The sequence below is a fragment of the Anopheles darlingi genome, chromosome 2 (assembly GCF_943734745.1).
Source record: "Anopheles darlingi chromosome 2, idAnoDarlMG_H_01, whole genome shotgun sequence".
Lineage (NCBI taxonomy): Eukaryota > Metazoa > Arthropoda > Insecta > Diptera > Culicidae > Anopheles > Anopheles darlingi.
The window spans coordinates 94,493,246-94,518,102 of NC_064874.1; the positions used below are offsets into that span (position 1 = coordinate 94,493,246).

The following is a 24,857-nucleotide window of genomic DNA, read 5'->3' on the forward strand; positions in this document are numbered from 1 at the left end:
CAAATTTTTGGAAGAAAATGTTACATCAGTCTCAAGCTACCTAAAGTGAACTATGCTCTGTCTGGGACTGAATAACGCAGTGTTGCCCGAGGAGTTGCTTTTAACAACCAATTTTCATCAATTTTAAATCCATGCTCAGTGTGTGCGGCCTTTGTGATGTCGGTATACCATTCCTTCACATTGTACTTTGCAATATCCTTGGTCCCTATCAGGTTGGGTTAGGTTGAAAGGATATTTACACACTACAGTAATAGTAAGTGCTTGAACATTAACAAGCTCGATTTACATTAAGATTGCATTAATCCTTGTAATGTAAACTACATGCCCTGCGTCCAGCAACTTAATGTTTTTCTTTCTGTGTATGCTAAGCTTCAAGAAATAAAGCGTTGCTTCTCATATAATCAAGATAGTCATTATTACAGCTTTATTTATTTATACATACAAGACACTCCCGCGGTAGCTTGAGGATGCCAAGTGATGTATAATGCTGCGAGAGATACACGGCGATATGTTGCTCTTATGTTTGGGGATTGAGCAAATGCCTGACTGTTATGCGCTTTGCCTAGATTATTATAAATCATGTTGTTGTATCTTCATTCTTGTGGCATACTCCCACCGTGGCATATTGCCGAATCAAATAATTTAGTTATGGACCCTGTTCGACAGCTGTAATCATCTGCCATCTACTTTTCGCGATTTTTCACGATATTCGCAATTCTTTCGAAAGCTAACGCGAAAACACCTGTTGGGCTATATCGCCGAGAGGTTAATTGCGTTGAGGATAACTGGCACCATGATGCAATTGATTAGTTTCATTTTCTTTCATTATTCATTCATTATTCAACATTAATTAGTTTCATTTTCTTTCAAGTTGAACAGAATGCAGTAAATTTGAATCATAAAATATAAATAATACAATATATTGTCGAATCATTGACTGTTAAGAGTCATTTTCGCCCACCACCTGCTGCTGGCATGTGTCTGTACAATTAAACTTCTTGGAAAAGTTTGGTCGAATACACGGATAGCCAGTAACCACCCCACCCGCTTGTAGCATGTTGAACGCGAATGCCAATCTGTCGCTCGGGAGATTATTGATCATAAAACGAAACAGCGCACATTCTCCCGATACACTCTTCAACCGCTGCAAACTCATCCGCGTCATGGGATGCAGTCGGATGGAGGAGGACTTATATTCATCGCACAATGGTACTGTTGTATGTGCGAGTACTATCAAAAATCTATAGTCGTTGGCATGTCGAATGGCGGTTGAACGCATTCGCATAAGCAGCCGTTTACCACTATCCGCGGTCACCTACGCTCAGCGATGGTGGAAGTTAAATGATAATCATTTAATGAAATAAAACGCAAGCGATAATGATAAAAATTTAATTGATATTATTCGTATCGATAATTCAGCTCGCTAGTTTGTTCGCAGTCCTGTGTTATGTGCGGGTGCTACCAGCGGCCGACCGTCTGCTGGAACCAGCATTAATTCCAGTTGCTGCGACAGGAGCACTAACACTCCAGGAGGCGAATTGGTGACCTCCCATCCTGCCAAAGGGGAGTGACATCGTGTGTCGGGCTGCCATGAATTATCGATGAGAGAGTACTTGATTTTCTGTCACGGTTTGCACTAGAAACAATGAATAAGTGCTCTTGCATTGTTTAATTTCTTGTCGATTGAGATTGAGATTTTTTTTTATTTTTTTCAATTATATTCTAAATTAATGTAGACAACTACCATTATTTTTGTTCCATTATATTATTAAACACTCAAACTAATAGAGCATTTATCAAGAAAGGCAAAGGAGGTTGGACTAAATTTCTATCGTTCCACTCGTTCTCTAGCCAAGTACATCGGACACGGATATGCACATCGCCCAGCGGCTTGGCAATTATGAGGCGGTCAAGAAGTGCTTTATGGAGGCGTCGACGTCGTATCATGTGATCGGTATCGCGACCAGTCCGGCCCCGACAACGCCTCGGGCCGGCAGCAGCGGCAACAGTGGCGTTCTGTCGAATTCATCGTCGTCCACCGGCAGTCACCATCGGTCGCTTCCACCAAAAACCAATAGCAATAGTAATACCATTAGCAATAGTAACGTCAACTTCGTCAAGCCAGCCGACAATCGCCCCCTCTATAATGGTGGTCGAATGTCCTCTTCTTCTTCGGCGGCGCCAACAGCCGGCGGATCGACGGGTCGTACTGGAGCCCCAAACCATTATTCGTCCTCATCGTCGTTGTCATCATCGGGTACGGTAGTCGGTGGTTCCTTCAACAAGCATGAGGTAGGTTTGTGACCCATTTCTTTCGCCCAACTTGCCACCGATTCGGTAGGTATAATTTTCAAATCCTATCAATGATGCATAGCATATTGAACCAAAGAGAAATTGTTCTATGGATCAAACTAAAGGCCTTCATTTAGTTTATTTGATTCCCGATTTATGCGGTAAACCTAATCAATCCAAATAAATGAGCTTCAATCAATATTCTTATCGTGATATGTTGCATTTTCCGTTGTCTTTACAATTAGTATTAACAAAAAATCATGATCTATTCCAGATGCATGGAGTTCCGTCGAAGGGACCGTCATCTACGTCAATACCAACAGCGCTGATGAATGGCCGTTCATCATCATCTGGTTCTATGATGGGACCCGGTGTTAGTAGTGGAACTGGAAGTGGTCTTAGTGGAGGGATCCCCGGACTTTCCTCTACCGCTGGTGGTGATAAGTTACCCTCGCAATTGCCCAATGGACGACTGCCCCAGGTTGCAAACGCAAAAGTGCCTAGAGTAGTTAGTTTTTTTTCTCTGTTTTGATGTACTACTTGTATTTTAACACCATGCTCCCTCATTTCTCACGCTTTCTTAACATTGTCATACCATTGTTCACTACTGTATACACTTGTCCCGATCGATTCCATTGTCATGCATTTCGTAAGACGATGATTCTTAGATAAAGCTGATATTTTCCTTTTGGTTTCACATACCTAAGAACGGACGAGCCGAAGGGCCCTATTGACTTTTCGTTGTTTCTTTTTGATAACAATTCGATCGTATCGTTCCACAACAAAATGATGCTATGTTTGTTATTGAAGACGTCGATAAAGAAGTTTGTTTGTTGTTGCACTCATTAGGAGTTGGATTAGTCTTTCTTTTGTGTCGCTATTTACTCACCTAAAGTATGTACGTGATGTATCTAATTGCATGGAATGTATCGTTATTGTTGATTATGCCGTTTGAGGACGGAAACGATTAATTTAACTAACTTCTTATTGTACTCTCTTTGTTTCCCTTTTTTCATTTCAAATTGTCATCGCTTTTCGTCATAACACATCACCCCCTTCATCCTTTGCATCCACCCTTTGTCCTTGCCATTCATTGTCCATCCATGTCCGTTTCCATGCCGATCAATAAATGGAAACGGCTCCAATTGGAAATGGTCTCGTGGTGGTTGGGATCAAAAAAATCCAGAACTCAAGTGATGTTTTCTCTCCACTCAAGCAGGGCAACAATGTGGACAAAATCCTGAACGAGATGAAGTCCAGCCTGATGACGCCACTGACGGAGATCGGTGCCACGCCGCGTAAGGAGCTGGAATCTAAGTTTAGCTTCAGTAACCCGAACCCGAAGTCTTTCGTGTATGCTATGACACCACTACTAGCACCCATGACACCCCTGTCAGCCGGTGGTGGTAGTAACGGTATCGGCAGTGGAAACGGATCCGGTAGTACTTCAAGACCAATCGGTTCCTTAGCGCGTAAGTACACAGTGTTCTAGCTCAAAGGATTAATGTTCAAGAAGGTTCTGACCGCCAATAGTTGTTGCGGGATAATTAAATTTATGATTGCCGCGGAAAGCTCACATTTGTCTGCCTTTGGTTGAATTTACGTCTGCTTCGTTGACATTGTCTTGTGCAATGAACCAATATCAAGCTCATAAATATAAAGTTTACAACAAGGCGTGCAATTTGCAAAGAATTTAGAATAAATCTATAATTGGTAAGATAATACCTAAACACCACACTCTGTAATATTTCAATACTGCAAACTCCATCGATGGTTGTATGATTCGACTGTCGGCAAAGCAAAAGAAATTGAACAATCGAACCGTTCGAATTCTAAACTTAAGCCTCTAGTTGCTGTGCGTAATGGATATCTTCGTTGAATCATTGATGTAACAAATTTTTAATCGATATTCTTTTCTTTACTTTCCATTCTATGTGCCGCCTACTGTTTCCCCACCTATCGTTGTCCGACATCTCTTCACAATGCATATACTATGTATGTACTACCATGCATACTGGTGGTTACGTATCATTTGCCTCACTGCTCTCGTATCATGATGTAGTTTCTAGTATGGAAATGCATCCTCCCCTTGTGTAAGTACCTTGGAATCCCATGAGTAATTGTTTCTCGGGGCATAGAATGGGCAAACTGGAACTGATGCAAAATCTCGCCCATAGGTCTGGCATTGAGGATGACAATCAGAACGGATCAGAGCGCAACTCTAGTGAATCCTCTTCAAATGAGAGTGTAGATGAATCGTCTAGCGAAGACTCAAACGTGGGTAATAAGCTAGCATCGAATGGTGGTGGTGCTGCTACTACCCTTGGAGATGGTAATTTAACCAGTGCCAGTGGTGGTGGCAATGGAGGAAGTGCCGGCGCTGCTGGATGTGTAAACGGCGGTCAAGTCGGGGATGGTGGAACCCTGGGTAGCCCGATCAGGCGTAAGGATTGGTCGCTCCTTAACTTTATGCAACCCACCATCCAACAAGTGCCAAGCGAAAGTACCCATCACCACCATACTCATCATCATGAAGAGAATTCGGTATCGTCGCCAATTCGAACGCTGAAGATGGGCAGTGGTGATACTTTGGGAGTAGCACTGTCTCCTCCTTCCCTAGTAGGAAACGTTGCACCCATCAAAAATGAACCGCTTGCCCCGCTAGACGATGACCATCTGTCGACTGCTAGCAGCAACAGTGAACCTCCTGTTAGTGCGATTGCTAGCGGGCCAGGAGCAACTGCGTCGTCCTCTTCCTATGTTAAACAGGAACCGTATCCTAGCGAAAACAGTGCCTCATCGCCTCCGGCTTCGATGGGTGTAGGGGTTAAGAGTGAGCGGAAGGACGATGCTCTCGATCGGTTATCATTATCGAGTCCGATTAAGAGTCCCGTCGAACATCATCATGGTGGCTACAACAATCATCAACAACAGCAGCAGCAACATCTTTTCGGCAGTGAAAATCTCGAGCCGGACGTGGATGTGATAAGTGCCCTACAGGAAGCCAAAGAGTTTAGCCTCATCAAGCCGATATCGAGTATGTCCGGTAGTGACTCCGACGATGCGCTCGATGCGCCGTCCTCGGCATGCGGCGCGGACGTGGATCAATCATCGGCAACACACACTCGACTGTTACCAGCCGCCCAGCAGCATGATGCAGTCGGTAGTAACGGCGTAGAAACAAGTGCTGCGGCAGCAAAAAAGAAAAAGCGAAAGCGAAAGCTTGCTGGAGCAAATGATCGAGAACAGCGCGATGCATCGACGAGCAGTAGCGAGGATGAACGATACAACGCTATCTCACATCGAAGCCGCTCACAATCGTTCGAGAAGGATAAATCTTTGCTGAAAGGGCGAGGTCGGCAACGGAATGCAAGCAATACTCATGGTGGGGGTACGACAACGAGTGCGGCTTCCAGCGCCAGGTACTCCGATGCGGACTCTGTGGCCAGTGGTAGTGGCCGGCGATCGAGCAAAACACCTTCACACGGATCAACTCCCACGAAAAAGTTAGGCCTGGGTGTATTGAGTGCCAGCGCGGCATACGTGGATCCTGGAAGCATTATGAGTCCACCACTCAGCATACCTTCAGTAGATGGCATTCCGCCCACAGCGAAAACCTCTACCTCCCGTAAGTCACGTACACTGATCTCACGAACTAGTACCTCGTCGTCGGAGGAAGCTTCTTCTGGTGGATCGTCTGGATCTTCGGTGGAATCAGACTTTGGTCACGAGAGTCCGTCAGAGCAGATCGAAGCAGAACCTCCCGTGATACCAGCAGTGGTAGTGTGCAAAGCGAAAAAGGTGAAATCGAAGAAAAAATATGATAAGGATGCTAGCGTCATGTCATCGGCTGCTGTCGTTCTATCCGCGAAAACCTCTTCCGTTGAGCAGTTGACGAAGAACGGATCAACGGAAGGAGGAAGAAGTAGTCGTGGTAGCAGCACCAATCGTAACCTATATCATCTTTCTTCAGACAGCAATGACGAGTAAGTAGCTAACTGTCCTAAAAGCGAGGCTCATTGTCGATAAACTCTTTCAACACGATCCATGAACCACTTATGCATAAATTCTTTCAGTCGACCGTCATTGCTCTCTTCACCCGTTCCTACCAATGGTGGCCGTTCAGAAGTCGCTGGAGATAGTTCGATGATAGCTGGAAAACTGTCGAAGAAAGTGCGCAAACGATCGACTGCATCGGTGGCTTCGGTAGACGATGACGACAATACTCGCAACCGGCAACAAACAAGCTGTGTTGCCGATGACGATGACGATGATGATGATCGATCCGATAGTAACAGTGAAAGTGATAGCGATGCACCCGCCAAAAAGGAGAAGGTACAGCTTTTGTTGATGATAGCCGAAGACCCATCATCAATAATTGTTTTTTTTTCTTTATTTTCATTTCATGTTCTTTCTAAAAAACATCACAGAAGCAGAGTAAAAACAAAAAAGCGGCTGTGTTTGCCCGGGTATTCAACAATAATGCCTCGGCATCTAGTGGTGGCAAAGGTAAAGGTGGCAAAGGTAAAGGCGGTAAAGGTAAAGGGCAGGTTTACATCGATCACGTAGACGATCTGCATGTTCCTGCGAAGAATCCGGCTCAATTGGCACCAGCAAATGCCAGCAATATGTCTCGTCAATCTCCGATCACTAGCCATGTGGATCAAAAGAGGAGTTTGTCCACGCAGCATACTCTAAGCGTGCCTTCATCTTCGACTGCAGGCCTTTCCGCTTGCTCTCCACGTGCCGAAGGTGCTCGACCAAGTAGCAGAGGAGGAGGAGGTTTAACGCCAGGGCAGAGAGCAGAGCCTAACCGAACGTCGCCGTTGTCATTGTTCTCCCCTATAAAAGGTGCCTTACAAAACATCACGCTTATGTGTCGAATCGATTTGAGTCGCCTTCTAAAAATACCACCAACGCCGTCGTATCCGGGATCCGGCAGCACCAGATCGCTATCGGGTAAGGCAAATGAAAGCTACAGCGCTCAACGAAGTGCCTCCGCTCGACAAAAGAGCAAAAGCCCATACGATCAACAACAAGGGAAGCGAAGGAGAAATTCAGTTGGTCAGCAACAACAGCCGCCGCAACCGCCGCCGCCGCAGCAACAGCAACAGCAACAACAAAAACATCACCACCAGCAACAACAACACCAATACCATCAGCAAGGGCAGGATCATGATCGAAACGGTAACGGTTCAGTACACAGTTCCTCATCTACTCCGAAGAGGCTCGAAGATCGGTCAGAATCCATTTACGATCGCAACCGTATTACATTAGACGGTGAATCGGTTGTTGAAAATGGAACCACTATAGTGGCCGGTCCTTTGAGACATCGCAGTAACTCCATCAACAGTGATTATAGTGGGGCTGCACAGAAAGCTCGGGAGTATCACCGTGGGAGCGATGCTGGTGCTTTTGGGAGCAATTCAACATCATCTTCTCCTTTGATACATCATGCCAATCACCGACATTCAGGTGCCACTATGATTGGAGGCTATCAGCCGCATCACAGTCTTGCCGGGGATCCGAAAGGATCAGCAATAAGAACAGGAAAATCTCCGGTTCTTCCAGGGTACGACGAGAAACTAGCAAAGACGGAAAAACTCAGCTATAGTGGGTTGAAAGACGATAAGCACTCACTTATATACGCTGGCAGTAAATACTCTAGTTCAGGCTATGGTCTGATCAAACAGGAAGGAGGACAATCGATCAAGCAAGAATTCGCAGGCAATAATGAGTTTACAACCGACAGCACACTGCTTGGCGAGGGTAAATTGGGTTCAGCGACGGGTGCTAAAATGGGTGGAACCCTTACAACGAATGGTACCGCTGAAGGCGCAGCAGCCAGTGGGCGAATGAGAAAACGATCCGTGAGTTCGAGCAGCAACTCTAACAATACGTACAAAGAAAAACGTCGGAAAAAGGATAAAGCAAACACTTCACAGGTGATAGAATGTCATATATCAATGCTTTGGCACATTTTGTACTTATCGTAGTGGGCCTTTTCTCCTCTTGTGTTTACCTTGATTCCTTTTATTTCTAGACTGATCAACTTGAACAACTTCCACCCACCAATCATGACCGATTAGTGGTCGACGACTGTCAAACAACAGTCGGTGTCGCTAGCGGGACATTGGAGCGAGCCCATGGTGCTGGAACTGGAGCGCTGCATCACACCAATCATCATCATTCTCAACAGGTGCCTGCTGGCGATCCCTTTGTCTCGGCAGGTACCGGTTCACCGGAAGCTCCAGTGCATATCAAGAAGGTGTACGTTTCCTACTTCGAACGGAACGATGAAGAGTTATCCGAGGTGCGTGACCAAAACAGATATCTGTCGGAGGCAAAACGGCTCAAACATGCGGCCGATCGCGAAGGAGATCATTTGGCGCAAGCGATGCTCTATTTGGAAGCCGTGCTGTTCTTTCTGCTCACTGGTGACACAATGGAACGAGATCCTATTACCGAAAAAGCGGCCTTTACGATGTATAAAGATACGCTTTGTTTGATTAAGTGAGTGCGAGTTGGTCTTTTTGAATTCCTTCCATTTTTATTGCTACCGTTTTGATAGAATGAAAATGTTAACATCTTTTTGTTGTGATTTATAGATTCATTTCGTCGAAATTCCGTAGCCAACTGCAACATCCGACAGTGCAGGGTAACATTCACACGAAGGTGGCCATTCTAAGGTATGTCTGATCTGATCTCTTGGTCAGAATCAGAATCTGCTGAAGTCTTGATTTTTCCATTCTCGTTTTTTATGTTCTTACAGTTTACGATGTCAATCGTTGATTTATCTGAAATTGTACAAAATGCGGCGACTAGAGATGAAGGAAACGGGTAAAACAATCGGAGAGTTTAACCATAAAACCAGCACTGTGCCGGCAGAACTAGCGAATGGAAACACACCATCACCTCTTTCTCCGACATCAGTTGGATCGCAGGTAAAGTGGCTTTAGTTAAAACGGGAAAACACACCATTCTTTTATGCATTTTCTAATGGCTCTATATTCCATTACTGTTGCATTGTACTTGCAGAGCTCTGGGTACAGTTCGGGGCAGAATAATCAGGTCGGATCAATCCCACCGATTAATTCATCACCAGCTCAATGCATCCTTATGCCCATCAATGTAAGTAAAATTGTTAATAGATATAAATGTATAAATTGGAGTAAAAAAGTAATTGATATTAATATTTAATAATAAACCCACTCGTTTCTATTTAAAGGTACATACCGCATACCAAAAACAAACGACACTCTTTACGAACCTTTCCACCTGTTTTGATCTTTGGGAACAAGCGGATAGTTTGGTAATACGAGGGAACCATAACGGTAAGGACCATAACTACAGCCATAAAGCCCTAACGAAGCCAGGGTATAATTACCAGTGTACATCGTTTTACAGAATTTTTCATCGACCTGGACCACGAGAATGGACCGATGACTCTGCACAGTTCACTGTACAATGTCGTTAAGTATGTGCAAGCTGGTATTCAGAAATTGCGGCGTATGTAACATTGGGCCCTACTGGTGGAACCGATGCAGAAACAGTTAGCCTTCTTCTAGTATCCACTTTGTGACAATAAGCAGAAGCAATGCGGAGCAATCGAATTGTCGGATGGATGTGCATATATTCCGTCGCAGTGATTCGAAAATGCAATAAAAAAGTCATGGACCATTTTGGACATCGATGTATTCGCATCGTGAAATCAATCAATCTACCAAGTGAACGCATGGGAACACAACGGGAAGAATGGAGTCAAACCCGTATATCGTGACCAACCAACTGTTATCATGAAATTGATATATCATAATGCACTACAGTGATACACCACCAAACGTGAACTACAAGATATTAGGCTGACGTAACATAAAGCCTAAACCAACTACCAAAGGTGTATTGGGAAAGCTGTTCGATGTGGTTTTTGCTAAGCTCAAAAGTTAAATGCAATAGTTTCAGTAACTTATACTTGTTTGCAAAGAACCAACGACAATACTTTTTTTGGATATTACCTACGCTCGGCGTGGTTTAAGACTTCCCTGTTGTTGCAAATTCATTTCTTCTTTAATGGATCAGAGACTGCTTGCATGGTTTATGTATTTTTTTAATACAGAAGTACAGTTTCATTGTGATCTGCTCAAGCTATTGTGCTTTAATCCACGTAGAAGTGCTTTGAAACGTTCACTAATTAATCGGTGCAATGTTTGTTGGTTCCTAGTAGAGTGGGCGGTGCACTTTGCATTTCTGGCTCAACGAATGCATAAAACGACGAGCCCACCGTTGCCCTAGAAGAAACAATTTCTTCCCTAATCCGTTAGCCAATGATTTGTGTTAGAAAGAAACACATGTTTAGCGTGCATCCAAGGTGTAAAGACTAGATAAGAGTGAATCGCTAGCAATGAGCGTGTTTTTTTACAAATGAATCTACGAATGGCTCATTGCCAATTCTTTTTCCAACGGAATGAAAGTGACAGCTGGAAGATAGTGTGCTAAGCGAAGTGGAAGGCTTTTTATACATTGTTAATAGATATTTCTTATTTAAGTTACATTGCTTATATTGCTCATCACTACTAGGAATTATGCAAACGGAAAATGGAAAACCCTAAGACTTAACTAGAACGAAAAATCGCAAGAATGCACAAGAAATCAAATTGGCCGTGCATACCAATAATTCGGTATTCAAGAGAATTTGAAAAGTCAGTAGGATTGGAAAACATAACATATAACATACGCCACAACGTAAAACATTAGTTTAATTTAATGAGATAATATTGAGATAATCTTTTAAGTATGGCCACCCCAGCAGCAACGGCGAAGGTAGTGGTAATGGTGACAGCAAATCAGGCATCGATGGTTCACATCAAAGATTAAATAGTTGAATTTTAGTCAAATGAGGATAGACAAGATACAAGAGAGACAAGTGAAATAGCTGTTTGATTCGCGCATCTTAACAAGCAAGAGAGCATGCAATTAAGGAGTGCTGTTAATAGATATTTTTGCTTTTTTTATTATGCTTCATGGAGCTTTAATATTATCACATCCAACTAAGAATGTGTTGAGCGAGCGAGTTTCATCTCCCAAGTACTGACGATTTGTAATACGTTACTCCAATCATCTTATTAGATTAGCCAGCGCCTGTTGATTCAGATTATACGGTTTCATTATTCTCCTCCTCCTCCTTGTTTACTATTTCTATACCATCCGATTGGTGATGATTTCCTTTCCTTTTTTTTGGTGTCTTATACAACCGGGTGATTCCTGGTAAACTCATGCAGATAGGGATTCTATACTCAGCAGCGATAGAGCATGAATTTCCGTGCCGTTTGTCTCATAGTTCCACATCAAGCCATGAAATTCGATACGTAAACATATTAAGGCTATGAATCAAATGACGTCGACTCGTAATATAAGAAATTCTACCTTAATTGAAAGAACGATGAAACTATTGGTTCAATAAGTAGGGCCGTTTCTGCGCGTTTGTGTTTTTTTATTGTTTTTTTATTCCTGTAATGTTTTCCTTGTGCAGACATGTCATTAGGTGGATTACGAAGTTACATTTTTGGGAATCATCTTTCTTTGGCTTCCAATGTGTTGTTTTCGATTGTACCTTATTGAGTTAATCTTTGCCTGTCGATCCCGATTATAACTATCACATTTAGTGATCTTAAAACACACAACGATTAATTTTCAACGATAATGGGGTAATTTATCAAACCCTACCCGAAACATATGGGTACGAACCAAAGGTTTCATATGGTTCTGCTTACAATTATCCGCTTATTCGCGTTTCAATATGGTTCTGCTTACAATTCCGCTCAGAAATTGTCAAACTGGTTTGATCGAAAGAATATAGGATTGGTTTGACTCGTAGGTTTGACGCAAAGCAAATGTTTTTTTTTCATTGATGAGCAAACCTAGAATGGATTTTCGTTTTGTCATGGTTAGGTCTCTGGCCCTTTACTTCTGTGCAACAATGATATAAACCATGCTTTAATAGAAAGTTAATCGATTGGGAATGGAATGGTGGTTCAAATGAACATTTCTGTCTATTAGTGTTTAGAATGGAAAACATAGGGAAGTAACATCGACAAAAGCAAGTGGAATCTAATTCAATCACATAATCGGAATATTGTTCATAGAACGAAGAGGGGTTTGAATGCCAACATCTCATGCGATGCAAACAAGGAAAACCAAAACGGAATATTCATTCACAAAGTGCAACTCCAAAAGTAAACACAACACATGTTGATAGTGTAAGTGTGATGACCGCAACTAAAGGAGAACAGTAAATCCAACATAATACAATTGGTAAACCAGCACTGTACTGAGAAAACACTACGCAAAATGTAAGGCTACAGCAAGGATCAGCTAACCCTTCGAGTGCAAGAGAATAGCAATGATATTTTTTTTAAATAAAAAAGACGTGCAGTTCTTTTCCTAATAAGGATGGCAGGGAATTGGATGGTATATTAAAGACAACCAACATACCCTAACAATAGTTGCAACAAGAAGCCAAGCCTACGCCAGAAATGAAACAAATTAAAATTTAAAACAACATATAGCGTTTTAAGAGTAGTAAAACAACAAGTTATTTAACAATGAAAAATCGGTTCGATATGATTACCGAAGAGGATCAAAACTAAAAAAAAATTAACTCAACAATGAAGCACTGGAACTAATGAAACTTAAGATAAATGGTATTGGAGAGATATTAGGAAACAATCATGCGAGCATATAATAGATGTATTGTATGTAAGGCAAGGCAACACATAAACCCGAAGTGACAAAACCCACAATTAGATGTAGAATCAAAAGAAAAAATGAAAATGGAGCAGAAATTACCAAAAACTGATACAGCATAGAACTGAGGACTGAACGATAAACGATGTTACAGAACGGTAGGCATCGGCACCACAGCATTTCAACACAGTTGCTCTACTTAAACAATGTGAAAGGAGAATTAATTGTAAAACTGCATACTGAAAGCGAGCGAAACAATAGTAGAAAACGGGCAGATTAATACAGACAATTTAAATCCTAAGCAAAATAAGACATGTACCATTAGAGGGAGGGCAGACGAATGTGAAACTATAACAACAAATGCATTACTATTAGTTCGAAACAAGAACATCAGCAAATAACAGCAACTATACGCGAGACAAGACAGTTTATTTATGGTGAAGGTGTTTGATAATGAATCAGCATTAGGGAAATGACAATGTGTTTGTGAAAAATTATGGTGGGGCGCGTTGCTCTACGCGATGCTAGATGCCGACTGTGCTCCGGATACAAAGAAAGCAAACAAAAGTAAAACATGAAAAAGAATGAATGTAAATAAATGCTATATATGTATATATATATATATATATATACATGCATATATATATATATACAATATTAATATATACCATTAATACTGCTATGATTATTAAAAAAAAACAATGATTATTATTATAAAAACAAAAACGGAAGTTATGTAGAAATTTTAGAATAAAAATCCGAGAAAATCATGATTTCCAGGGTAATGCTGTGTCCCTTTCAGAAGGGCAATGAAAACATATTGTAATATCGTTTTATTTTTACACTTTCGAAACATTTATTCTTCATTGAGAACGATGGATTAAACCGTTTTTCACAATCAGCCAGTAAAATATCCGTCAGGAGGTGTTAGTTTTTCGTTGCAACCAGAACTCTTAGTGGCAGGTGTCTTGTCGTCGTAACTTTGAAAAAGGAAGAATAATTTTTAACAACATATCGCAGAAATGAACAAACATTTTGTGATGCAATTGCTAACTTTTTTTTATTTATCGCTCGGCGATTGAAATTATCATTCAATCGTTAGCTGATTCTTTCATTTACACACCGGAGTTCTGACGAATCCAGTCACGAACGGAGGCCACACGAGCGTAGACACCTGGATAGCCAGTCTTGGCACAACCGTATCCCCACGAGACAACACCAACTAGCGGTTGGAGAAGAGCGGTCCCCCCCTTTTTAAATCCAGCGCACCACCACCACACCAAAGTATGCAAATGACATCGCGCACGCTTTACAGGAGACGATGGAAACGTACAACATCATAAGCCCGCTCTGCTTACCGCTCGATCAGTGCGCACCATACGCGGTAAATTTGGATCCACCAGCAATCGTAAGTGATCGTCACAAGCGTCAATCGCTCTCCCTTGGTTGTGATCGAGCTGCTGGCGAGCATTTGCTGGCGATGATGGAACCGCCACAATTGTGCGATCCACGATACTGAAGCGATACCTGATACGGAGTCTCGGAAATGTCGATCGCGAATCCGCCGACGATGCGGTTTCCGCCCGCCACAAACCGAGATCCCTGGGGCAGTCGGGGCAGTGGTCGCACGATGCGATTCCATGGATCCACTCGAGCTGGAGCTGTGCGTGACTCAACGCACACCAGAGCAGCCAACCGTATCGCAACCGCAGCCAAGTATCGTCACAATCTTGAACGACATCTTGTCTGATTCTCGTATGATTTACTGAACTGTACAGTGGACACTATATATACCGCGCAGTTCGTTTAAACAGAAGCCCAAGCCGTGAACTTCAAAAACGGATTAGCTGATAGTGTATATCTGTTCGCGATCGCCGTCAGCTGGTAATGCATTGTACGACGAGAACACTTGACGGAGAAATGTTTTCCGAGAATGTTTGGCAACCATTCGATCTTAACCTCAAGTGGAAACCGATAAGAACACGATACTACTCTGAACCCTACACCGTTCTTGAGTGGCATCAGTCATGGCCACTGCATTGCCACGGGCTATGATAAGCGGGTTTTTACTCTTTGTAATAGCGCTTCGAGGGTAAATGTTTTGAAGTTAAACACGTGCTAGTTGGTTAAATACGATCTATTTTAAACTAGTAACCCCGGCATACTTTCATATTGCCCAAGAAAAAAATATAATGTTGAATCGTTCTGCTCCGTTGCAATTGTTACTTGTTTTTTAACACTTGTAGGGCGGGAAACGTTCATAGGCACCTAGGGGAATGCGAGAGTTCCCTTTGGTAGTGTAGGATTTTTACTCACTAAAACCCCCCTTCCAATGCCTTTAGCCCCCTTCGGTAGTACCTTGCGGCATCCTTCGAAGGGGAGACTGGGCGGTTAAACACCCCATTCAACATGTACTGATGCTCTCGCAAATGGTGCCTCACTGAGACTGCCCCTGGCTTCATATCCTGGACATGACCATACGGACCCTACCTCACTAAAAATATTCTTCCCCTGATCCTTCCCAGCTAGCTCCTGCGCGGGGGGGGGGGGGGGGGGGGGGTTGTAGAAGCCGATGTCATGGGGTTGACGCCATAACAGTAACTGTCGAAACAGAGCAGATGGTTTTCCGACACGTGAACATGCTAAATACATCCCATGGTCATGGGAAAAACATTTATTTTCTAGATTTAGACCACAATCTTTTAATGATTGGTCTTGTGACTTATTTATGGTCATAGCAAAAGCAAGACGAATCCGAAATTAAAGTCCTTTGAACACAAATGGCAAATCACTTGGAATTAGCGGGATTCTCGGAATGAGGAGTTCCTCTCCTTTAAATTTTCATTTGAGTATAGTCACATAAATGACTTTTCTAATTGATGAGAAAATGTGTTACAAAATACCGAGTTTATTGATTTCTTTAAAAACTGTAATCAAAAAATTTACAACTATCCTAAACCTTCTTTAAAATTTTTATTCAGTTTTAAATTATTATTTTTTCATTCCGAGTCAGTTATTAACAAATCATAGTGCACTGTGATTTTTTTCCCCGATGCGTTGCTTTGCAAAAAATGTTTGCTGAATCCAAGTAGGCGCTGAATCCATGAAAGGTAGCAAAGATTTGTATGGGCCCTTGAGGGGGTTCTAACCATGCCTATAGCACTCGCCGGCCCCAAAAACCTCTGTATACAAATCAATCGTGTCAATCGGTTCCGTTCTTGAGTTATAAGGTAACAAAGGAATGGCAACTTTCTTTAATTTATATAGATAGATAACATCGTATTTTTATTAACAATCTCGCAACGCCTGCGAAGTTTCGTTCGTATAGAAGCTATCTCTTATGTACAATTTCAATTCTTTCGTTTCAGCTCTGTACGCACCCTGCTATGTACAACGGTTTTTACATTCTTCTATGAATACATTATATGGCGCACAGGAAAGTGAAGCGCGCAGATCTTCCAGCATCCACCCAGGACCGATCTGCTTGTGCAGGAAGATAAAAGGATGTAAAAGTATAACTCCAATAGAAACAGGTAGATGAACTATAATCATTTGTTTGTATGCTCCGATACGTATCAATACGGTGGAACTAGTAACCTCTAGGTGCTTCAGTTATGGTTATGCCCAAAGGTAAGAGGGCTGGGTAGGTGCTTGGACTTTTTGCGTTCGATCAACTCGGCCAGCGTCTCTCGATGCTGCTGATGGCTTATGTAACCTAACGAACCAGACCCGACAGTGACTCCGTTTGGTCCGTGGATATAACCGAGTGAGCCGGATCCTAGTGCAATCGGACCATGGTTGTGAGTCAGCAGGGGCGATCGCTGTTGCTCGTGATGCACACCGAATCGAGGATTGAAAGTGTCTGTTAGCTGAGGAAGTTGAGAGTAGGTCGTTGGCAGCTGGGTGGCGAATGGTGAACCAGCGTACAGTGGGTCATAAGTGGTGGGGAATTTGGCAAGATATGCTGGGTACAGAACGCGCTGAGACTGTGTCCGGAAGGGATTTGCATTCTGGAGTAGATGCTGGCGTTCGTGATGTAAGTTGCGTTCGTGTTCCTCAGCGTGGAATTCCATCACGGAATACTGCTTCAGAATACGTCCATCGGCGACGTACGTTTCAGCGTCACCCAGATTAAGATGATTGCCGTTTAGGAAGGGAAGCGGAGAACCATAGTTCGAGTATTGGAAAAGATTGCCATTGAAGAGGGTTGCTGATTTCAAGGGTGCGAGGGCTCGTGTTGAAGGTAGCTGGCTGTACGGTGCGGGAGCAGCAGGTGAATAGAAGGAAGTATAGGACGACGTCGATGGGATGGGTCGCTGGTGGTAATGGTAGACGGTTGGATCGGTGACGGTCAGCAAACGATCGCTCAGATCAATGATGAGGCGCTTCTGCTTGATTCCTTTCGCCGATACACCGCTGCGGTAGACAGCAACCAAAAGGAACAGTAGAAAGCATGTCGCTAACGGTGGCTGACGATGGTAAAAAAAAGAAAAAACATAAAAACATTAACCACTGAAACAATGACTGACTCTCTTGACATTCGCCAACAGTTAGTTATGTATATCAGTACGCGACAGTATTCGAACAGTACTAAATTCAACACTGAACAGTACGATGCACCGATGTGATGTATCCATGCTTCGTTATAACTGACCTAAAGGGTACCTTTAGTGGAGAAGGAACAGCGCCACGTAAACGCCACCTTGCTTCTGTAACGGACTGGTATCTCAGCCTTCTAATCTCACATGTACGATCATCATCATCAACATCACGCTTCAGGGATCCAAAGTTACGATCGCGCGTCATCGGAAAGCTATTTCACATCTTCATTTACGATCATATGCCGAGCCATTTTAAGCTGTTTGGCTCGAGGCTCTGCACAACCTGCGCTTGACTTTTCCTATCTCATACCATCGGCATTCCTTTCGCATTTCATTGGACACGGACCAATGCATGATCAAGGTGAGCCATCATGATCCGGTCGGTGGTGCCATTGTAGTGTGATACAAGGATGTCGTGCCCTTGGTGATGCGCTTCTTGCCATTTCAATTACGTGTAATGATCTGATTGTTAAACTAAAGTGATACGTGCACCGATATGGCACTCATGTCGGTTGTGTCGAAATGTGTATCAGTTGAAAATTTTGATTTTCCGTTACTTGAACATTTTACCAAACATATTTGATTAAAGTGAAAATTTTCTTACATTATTCATCGATCGTTCGATCTAACGTAAGTAATTTAGACGAAATATTTGGATGTTTTGGCAAAATGCGTTATTGCCAATTGCATCATCGCATATCAAGGACGTGAACTAAAGGTTGAGCTTACAAAATGGTGATTTTCTGGGACCAAAAGCGGTTGAGGAGGACCCTTAGGAACCCGAAGTGAGGGCACCCAGTGGAATGGTCCATATTTCCAATTATGATCATGAATCCATCGTTAACTTAGAGAGAGGTTTAACGGGCTAACGTTCGGGCAGCGTTTGTCGCGTAAAATTGCGCGTGGCCGTTGGGACTGGCAACGCGATTAACTTTGATTGACCATTTCAACACATCGGCTTAGGCTAAGCCATGACTTTCATTTCGAGTTCGTCATTGCAAGTGGCTGGGACGGTCTTCCAATCCTGGGAAACCGGCACGCTGTCAACGTCCTGCGTGGTCCATTCACCCATGCTATGGTCATTCAATTTTGGCCCCAGAAACCGCGGCCAGTCACACTGATTGACCGCCAACCGCTTACAGCACCAATTAGGGTTAGCGTGTCTTGACCAGCCTTAGGGTCTTAAAACAAACCCAAAGCTCGGTAGCACAGCAAATGTGGCGCGGAGCGAATCCTCGCGGAGTTTGCTGGAAGTTAGATTGAACACCACAGTCTGTGCTAAATGGCGTCGTATACTATTTGTGATCAGAAGAGCATGAATGAAGTTCGTGCGTAAATTTTGGCACATTTACAATTAAAAAGGAAGGGAAATTTTGCAGAAAACCGACAACCAGTGCCAGGTGCGTAACGGTGTCCTGAGGTTTGCCAGATCGCATGAATTGAATTGCGCGCTCCACGCAACCAAACACTTTCATTCATTGCGCACATTGGTCCCGAGGAATAATGTGTAGATCCAGTGCGACAGTGCCACGCGATACCGGCCGTCTTTGAATTGAACCGATCGAACCAGAGCTCCCCAGTGACCTAGTGCCCACGGTGACAGCTTGTCGTGGACGCATACGTATCGAAAGAGATCCAACATCCAGATCCAACAGACTCATAGGTTGGTTGGTCCAGCTAGAAGAGCGCCGACTAAACGATACTAACCCATCGATACAAGAGTGCTGTGTCCGTGCCTTGGTTGCATAATATGTAATTCAATTTATCGCTACGCACATGCCCCTTTGGTCCGCTCCAGCAAACGGCGGCTGCTTTCCCTTTCGCAGGCATGATTCGTTCATTGCCTCCAGGTGCTCCAGGGTCTGACTCCTCAGAATCTCCCGCTGGGCGGGTAAACCAGTTCTTGAGCTTTGGGGCATGGTGGCTAATCAGGTCGCGAATGGTATCAGCGATGATAAATCGGGTGCTAGCCGTTGCTGGCCTGAGTGCGACGCTACATTCAAGTTGAGTCAACTTCACAGCCTGTCTCACAGGGGTAATGCCCTCGTTGGGCACCGGTGACCATGCGACGGAATGACCGAGCATCGTCTGGACCCGTGTGTACGACGAGTTAATCGTCGGCCAGACATCGGCGGGGCTGCTGCTTCTGGTGCTACTGCTGCTGTCAGTCAGTCACTCACTCATGGACCTGCTTTTACTGTTTGTACATGTCAGCCATTAACCACGTACCGCGAGTTTTTGCATCTCTTTTCACTTTTGTTTGCTCAGAATAGCGACCATACCGCCATCATGGCGGATGATGAAGTTCTTCAAATGAACGACACCTAACCCGGTTTCACGCGGCCAAAGACGTGTGACGGATTCGGAGAATGTTAGGTTGAATTCGCTTGTACCGATGACCGGCAATGGTGAAATTACGGCAACCGACGCAAACTGACCTCACACAACCGAGAAAGGGGCGGCGAGGGAAACGGGGTTGTCGCTTTTAGGTGCGCGTGGATCAGTGTATGCCCGCGGCAACGTGTTATGGCTTTCGGAAATGTGTCACGTAAATCACCATCGGTGTTGAGAGTATTCTATGTAAAGCATGGCTTTCGGTGAGACCGTTTCGATATCACATGTTTGGTGGAGTGATTGACGATTGCCTGTGCCTGTATCCGAGAATTTTGTTTTCGATGCTGGAAGCAATCCATCAGTGTTTAATATCGTGTACCGAAAGGTAAATGTAACGAAATGAGTTCCTGTGGAATTCTCGACCTATCGCATAGAGCATAGAGATAACATTGACAATCGTGCAAAAGCTACAGATTGGAACAATTTTTCAATTTAACATTTTCAATCAAAAGAAATAGCCTTACATTACTTGAGCAACGTGATCGATGCAGTAGCTTTGGCATAATGGTTTCTCATCAAAATAAACTACAGCCTCTCCAACAACTAGTTGCAGCGAAGTATAAAGTATCAATCATATTATCATCAATACCATCATCATCTTGATGCCCTTCCAATTACGAGTTCGTTGCCGATAGGCTCAGGATTTTCACTGTTTACCAGGGAACTAAAGATCACAGTTTTTTGAACTCGTTTAATTATACAATTTAGCCCAACTCAGACACGGCAGCGGTAGTTTTACCTTTAAGACCACTCAGTTATAAGCACCGACGATGGCCAGAATCAAGCGTTTTCAGTTTTGTTCACGATGTAATGATTGCATGGTTCGGTTTCGAGTATGGTTATGTTTGTGATACTAAACTTCACCACTAGTCTTTCTCGTCGCATATATTGCCAAACATATCCATGCTGAGAGTAAGTATTCTACGAATGCTGTACGAGGCAGTATTTTTCTTTTGTTGCATTTAGAAACAGTCCTCCAAGCTATAAACCAAATCCATATGTACCCTTGTCTACATCCGGTAGCAGGTTGTTGAGCGGTAAATCTATGTTTGATAGCGTTCGTAGACTTTTGCACTCTTCAGGGTCATTAATCCAACGATAAAATCATCTTCTCAACCCGAATGATGGATGTAGCAATCGAAGGTTGCTTTATGGTAAGATATGTGAACTCCGCATCGCCGCAGTTTGTCACCCTGATTGTCGGAAGTGCTCAAGGGAACACCTGACCCGCTTTCCTACGAAAATCCGTCGGTATCTTATTGACAACTGGACCATTTAGCCTTCATCTTTGGTGAAGGTGTGATAGCACCGGTGACGGTCTGTTGTTTCCGTTTGTGCTTCGGCACTTTTAATTGGATATTGAGATGTTGAAACGGATGCGATACTGATTAAGGGTGACTGAAGCTCTGTTTGCCTCCAGAAAATGACACGAAGTTGTGCTTCGTTCGATGTCGTTCAAAGTATGCTATCTTACACGTAAAAACTGATTTCCTCACTCCATTTCCTTCTACCTTGCGGATAAATTATAATTAGAATCAACAAATTTAGAATCTGTTTCCTCGTGATCGCGAAAAGAGATAACTGTTACCAGCGCTAATAGCTTTTATGGATCCATTATGGTTGTGAATGAGATGTGTGTACAACACATTTATCATTTTACATCGATCTTGATCAGATAAAAGAAGGTGTGCTGGTAGTCAACACTGTCGTACTGACACTTTCGATTCGAATGAACATTCGAAAAAATGACCATACCTTGCCGTCGAGATATCGGCATCTTACTCGTTCACCCGTATACTACTCAACACCCTTTCACGTGTGGCGGGTCACGAATGAGTCCACCTCGGTAAACGTTGGAAGTTCTTAAAGGTTTAGCATGTTGGGTACATCGGCTGAACCCCTGGACACGCACCATAGATGGAGCAAATGTACAGCTTCGTTACGCGACACATGAGAATGCAAGGTATCTGTACCTTGTAGCTGCATTTGGCTACAATGCTACACAACCCTAACCTAGTTTTGTGTACTCTATATCTGATGCACAACCAGACACGACTACCTGTCTCGCCGTAAGTCACGAGCTCAATTTGAAAATGAGAGGTATTAGGGAGTGTAACGTTGTTGGTAAGTGCTTGAAAAGTTCATTTCTCGGACCGGACGTTGCGCCGTTCGTAACGCATCTTCTCCGAAAAAGGAATTCATAGTCATCACTTAAGCTGTGTACAACGGGCTGGGTGTCGGGTGTCCGATCGTGAAACAAGTTAGCTTAGACGACTGCGTACAGCTCGCGTAAGGGATGTTTACTGCAGATTGTATGGTGCACAACACACAATAATAAAAAACCCTCTTAGAGTGCCACCTAGAGTTACCATTTTGCTCTGCCTGTGCCGGGGTTGGATAGAATTGCGGGATGAAGAAGAGTAGAGACAGAACAGCTTAGCAGAACACACACGGCACAGTGGAGGCTGTGAATTTATCCAGCGGTTTATAGAAATCAAGATTGGACGTTGATTTTTAGCGTAAAACACATATTTTTTAAGCAACACGATCACAAACACTGGTTAGCCTAGAATTGTGAGGCAGGGAGATCATAATCAGTTTTTCATTCGGATTCATGTAACATCGGTGAACCACTGTACCGCGTAATGCACTTAAAGGCCAGATTTAGTTTCAAACTCTTCACACCACGCCGCTCTTTAAGCCACCAAAACGCTAGACGTACAAATTTGCACTGAAAATCTCTGAGCGAAACAAGTTCACTTTATAATAGTTAGCGAGCGACGCCCCTTCTGTCTCGTAGTAGATCGTGCAGGAGTCGGTCCTCGGTGTGCCAGCGATCGAGCGAACTAGTTAAAGGGTGGGGACACCCCGGGACAGCCAGAGGAGTGCTGGTGGTGCCGGTGTTGGCTTTTGTTTTATTATTTGCTCTGCCGCTCGGGTACATTTCGTGAGGAGCCGTGTTTCAGTTTTTGAGGTGGTTGGAGGCGCCTTTTGCTAGTCGTGTCATCGCCTGCCAGAGCTACACCTTTGACACCCGATCAGACAGACGATGGGGCTTCGGTATGATCGCTTGCACATGGTAGAGCCGATGTCGAAGATGGAGTTCGTCGCTTGCTGCTTTCGTCTGCATTGATGTCTGTCGTTGGAACCACGGGAAAACCGATCAATCGGTTTGTCGGGTTTCTTTCGGTTCTTTTCTTTTTCAAGGCTTTAATACTGCTACAATGTCAAACCGGCGGCCGGCAGGTTCTGTGGCGAGGAAAATGGAGTTTCTTTTTTATGAGGAATGGCTTTCATCACACTCAAAACACCCCGGGGATTGAAACGAACTGATCGCGATAGGGCGCACGACCGATAGATGATAATTATGATTATTGGCTTTTATGCTTTTACCTTCAGTTTACTCGAGAACAGTGAGCTACTCCCCCGGTCGCTGATCGATGATCGTTTTATTGCCGGGTTTCGCTAAACTCTTCTAGTAGAAAAGGTCAAGTCTATCAGCTTCATTTGCTATTTTGTTGATTTGTGCCATCCATTCACCAGTCCTAGAATTGCATCGAACTCATGCTGCTCTCGATTGAGGGTTTTGCTTTTTGCTAATGTTTTGAGTAAAGATTATGTTTTCAAACGAAACAACGAATGGATTCAAGAGGATAACCGATTTACCCCTCCGTGACACGATTTACTCATAAAACCAAAGAACACCCCGAGAGAATCAAACCTCCCCGTGAGGTTGTGAAAGCAAACCCTGCCCGCGGCAAGCTACCGAATAATGGTCTATTAATGAACGAGCAGAAGCGGTTAACGGCTTCTGAGGCCTTTACAGCAAATTTATCACCCTTCGCTCGACTGCGGCAATCGAGCGGCTGAGAGCTGCAAGATCCGCTATGCTGGACGTAGCCCATGCAACGACCCAAACAGTAGACAAACTGGCAACAGCGGCATAGGAGGTTTCGTGAGAAGTTAGCCGTAGGGTAGTTGTACCTTCTCTCACTGTTTACTGCAGGACAGATGCCAGTAAATCATTACGCACGGTCTCGTAGCACTGAGGATTGATTATGCCAGGGACGGATGCTACCGAGATTCTTGACCAGCCGTTAGTTGGTGTGTTGGACCTGAAGTATGTGTCACCTTTCGGTGTGAACTGCATCCCAGTAATAACAAGGTGATTGGGTGATAGATGAGCTTGTAACTGTGTGCCAAGCATGAACATTCTTTAAATTAAGGTAAAAGATTCGGACAATTCGCCCCGAAGCTGGGATCAAGATTAAGAAGCCATTTGGCAATTTACCCGACCTTGCAGTGCTTTGGCCATTTGCGAAAACAGCCGCATTTGCATTACAAATTTGCCACTTGTCACGTGATACCGTAAGCCTCACCGTAAGTTAACCTTTCCCTTTTTTGGGGCTCCGTTTCTAGACGTCGAGGATGTTGACTCCAATGTTTGAAGCTTTCCTACGCAACATTAAACAAGAGGACGAACCAAAACAAACAAGGATTCAGCATGGCTTTATAATATAGTCTACTCAACTTGCGATTCGTTTATGCAAATTTGTCACTAGATTTTGTCATCCCACCGCTCACGAAGGTTGGTTGGTGCCCAGATGAAAGTGACAGGCGTCGACGGTGGTCGTGTAGGCCAAAAAGGAATTTCCTACCGCCGACACCTCGCAACAATAATCGAAATGTTGTATCTAACCGAAAAACAAGACACAACATGACAAATTCAAAAGAAAAAAACAAGCAACACCCCTGCAGCGCTATGGTCATTGCCAAAAATTGACACTTTCCGGTCGTGGATCCAATCGATTTCAGAGCGTTTTCTAT

General features: G+C 43.7%; 2 protein-coding genes across 17 annotated transcripts in view; one reads left to right on the forward strand and one right to left on the reverse strand.

Moving 5' to 3' along the window:
* LOC125948248 (AF4/FMR2 family member lilli) overlaps positions 1-14,726 on the forward strand; it is a 54,297-nt gene extending 39,571 nt beyond the window's left edge. For 13 of the 16 annotated variants that reach the window (XM_049674115.1, XM_049674118.1, XM_049674123.1 and 10 more), the window contains 13 exons: positions 1,852-2,292; positions 2,567-2,800; positions 3,509-3,764; positions 4,355-4,385; positions 4,470-6,278; positions 6,369-6,627; positions 6,723-8,237; positions 8,336-8,805; positions 8,901-8,981; positions 9,065-9,236; positions 9,331-9,423; positions 9,521-9,626; positions 9,700-14,726. In XM_049674115.1, the coding sequence (XP_049530072.1) occupies positions 1,852-2,292; positions 2,567-2,800; positions 3,509-3,764; positions 4,355-4,385; positions 4,470-6,278; positions 6,369-6,627; positions 6,723-8,237; positions 8,336-8,805; positions 8,901-8,981; positions 9,065-9,236; positions 9,331-9,423; positions 9,521-9,626; positions 9,700-9,809 (5,577 nt within the window). In that variant the 3' untranslated portion in view covers positions 9,810-14,726. The remainder of the gene's footprint in view (positions 1-1,851; positions 2,293-2,566; positions 2,801-3,508; positions 3,765-4,354; positions 4,386-4,469; positions 6,279-6,368; positions 6,628-6,722; positions 8,238-8,335; positions 8,806-8,900; positions 8,982-9,064; positions 9,237-9,330; positions 9,424-9,520; positions 9,627-9,699) is intronic. The other 3 variants (XM_049674129.1, XM_049674130.1, XM_049674131.1) reach the window with 3 other exon arrangements.
* LOC125959649 (trypsin-3-like) lies at positions 14,151-14,776 on the reverse strand. Its single transcript, XM_049692477.1, has 3 exons — positions 14,717-14,776; positions 14,511-14,637; positions 14,151-14,257 (listed from the first exon to the last, which is right to left on the reverse strand). The coding sequence occupies exons 1-3, from the start codon at positions 14,774-14,776 to the stop codon at positions 14,151-14,153; spliced, it is 294 nt and encodes a 97-aa protein (XP_049548434.1).
* Positions 14,777-24,857: the final 10,081 nt, after the last annotated feature.

Bases quoted from the DNA above. Each gene is read 5' to 3' on its own strand.
- LOC125959649 (XM_049692477.1), bottom strand. From the start codon at position 14,776: ATGTCGTTCAAGATTGTGACGATACTTGGCTGCGGTTGCGATACGGTT. The intron at 14,638-14,716 runs GTGCGTTGAGTC...CGACTGCCCCAG, and splicing joins ATACGGTTGGCTGCTCTGGT to GGATCTCGGTTTGTGGCGGG. The intron at 14,258-14,510 runs GCAAATGCTCGC...TCCAACCGCTAG, and splicing joins TGGCGGTTCCATCATCGCCA to TTGGTGTTGTCTCGTGGGGA.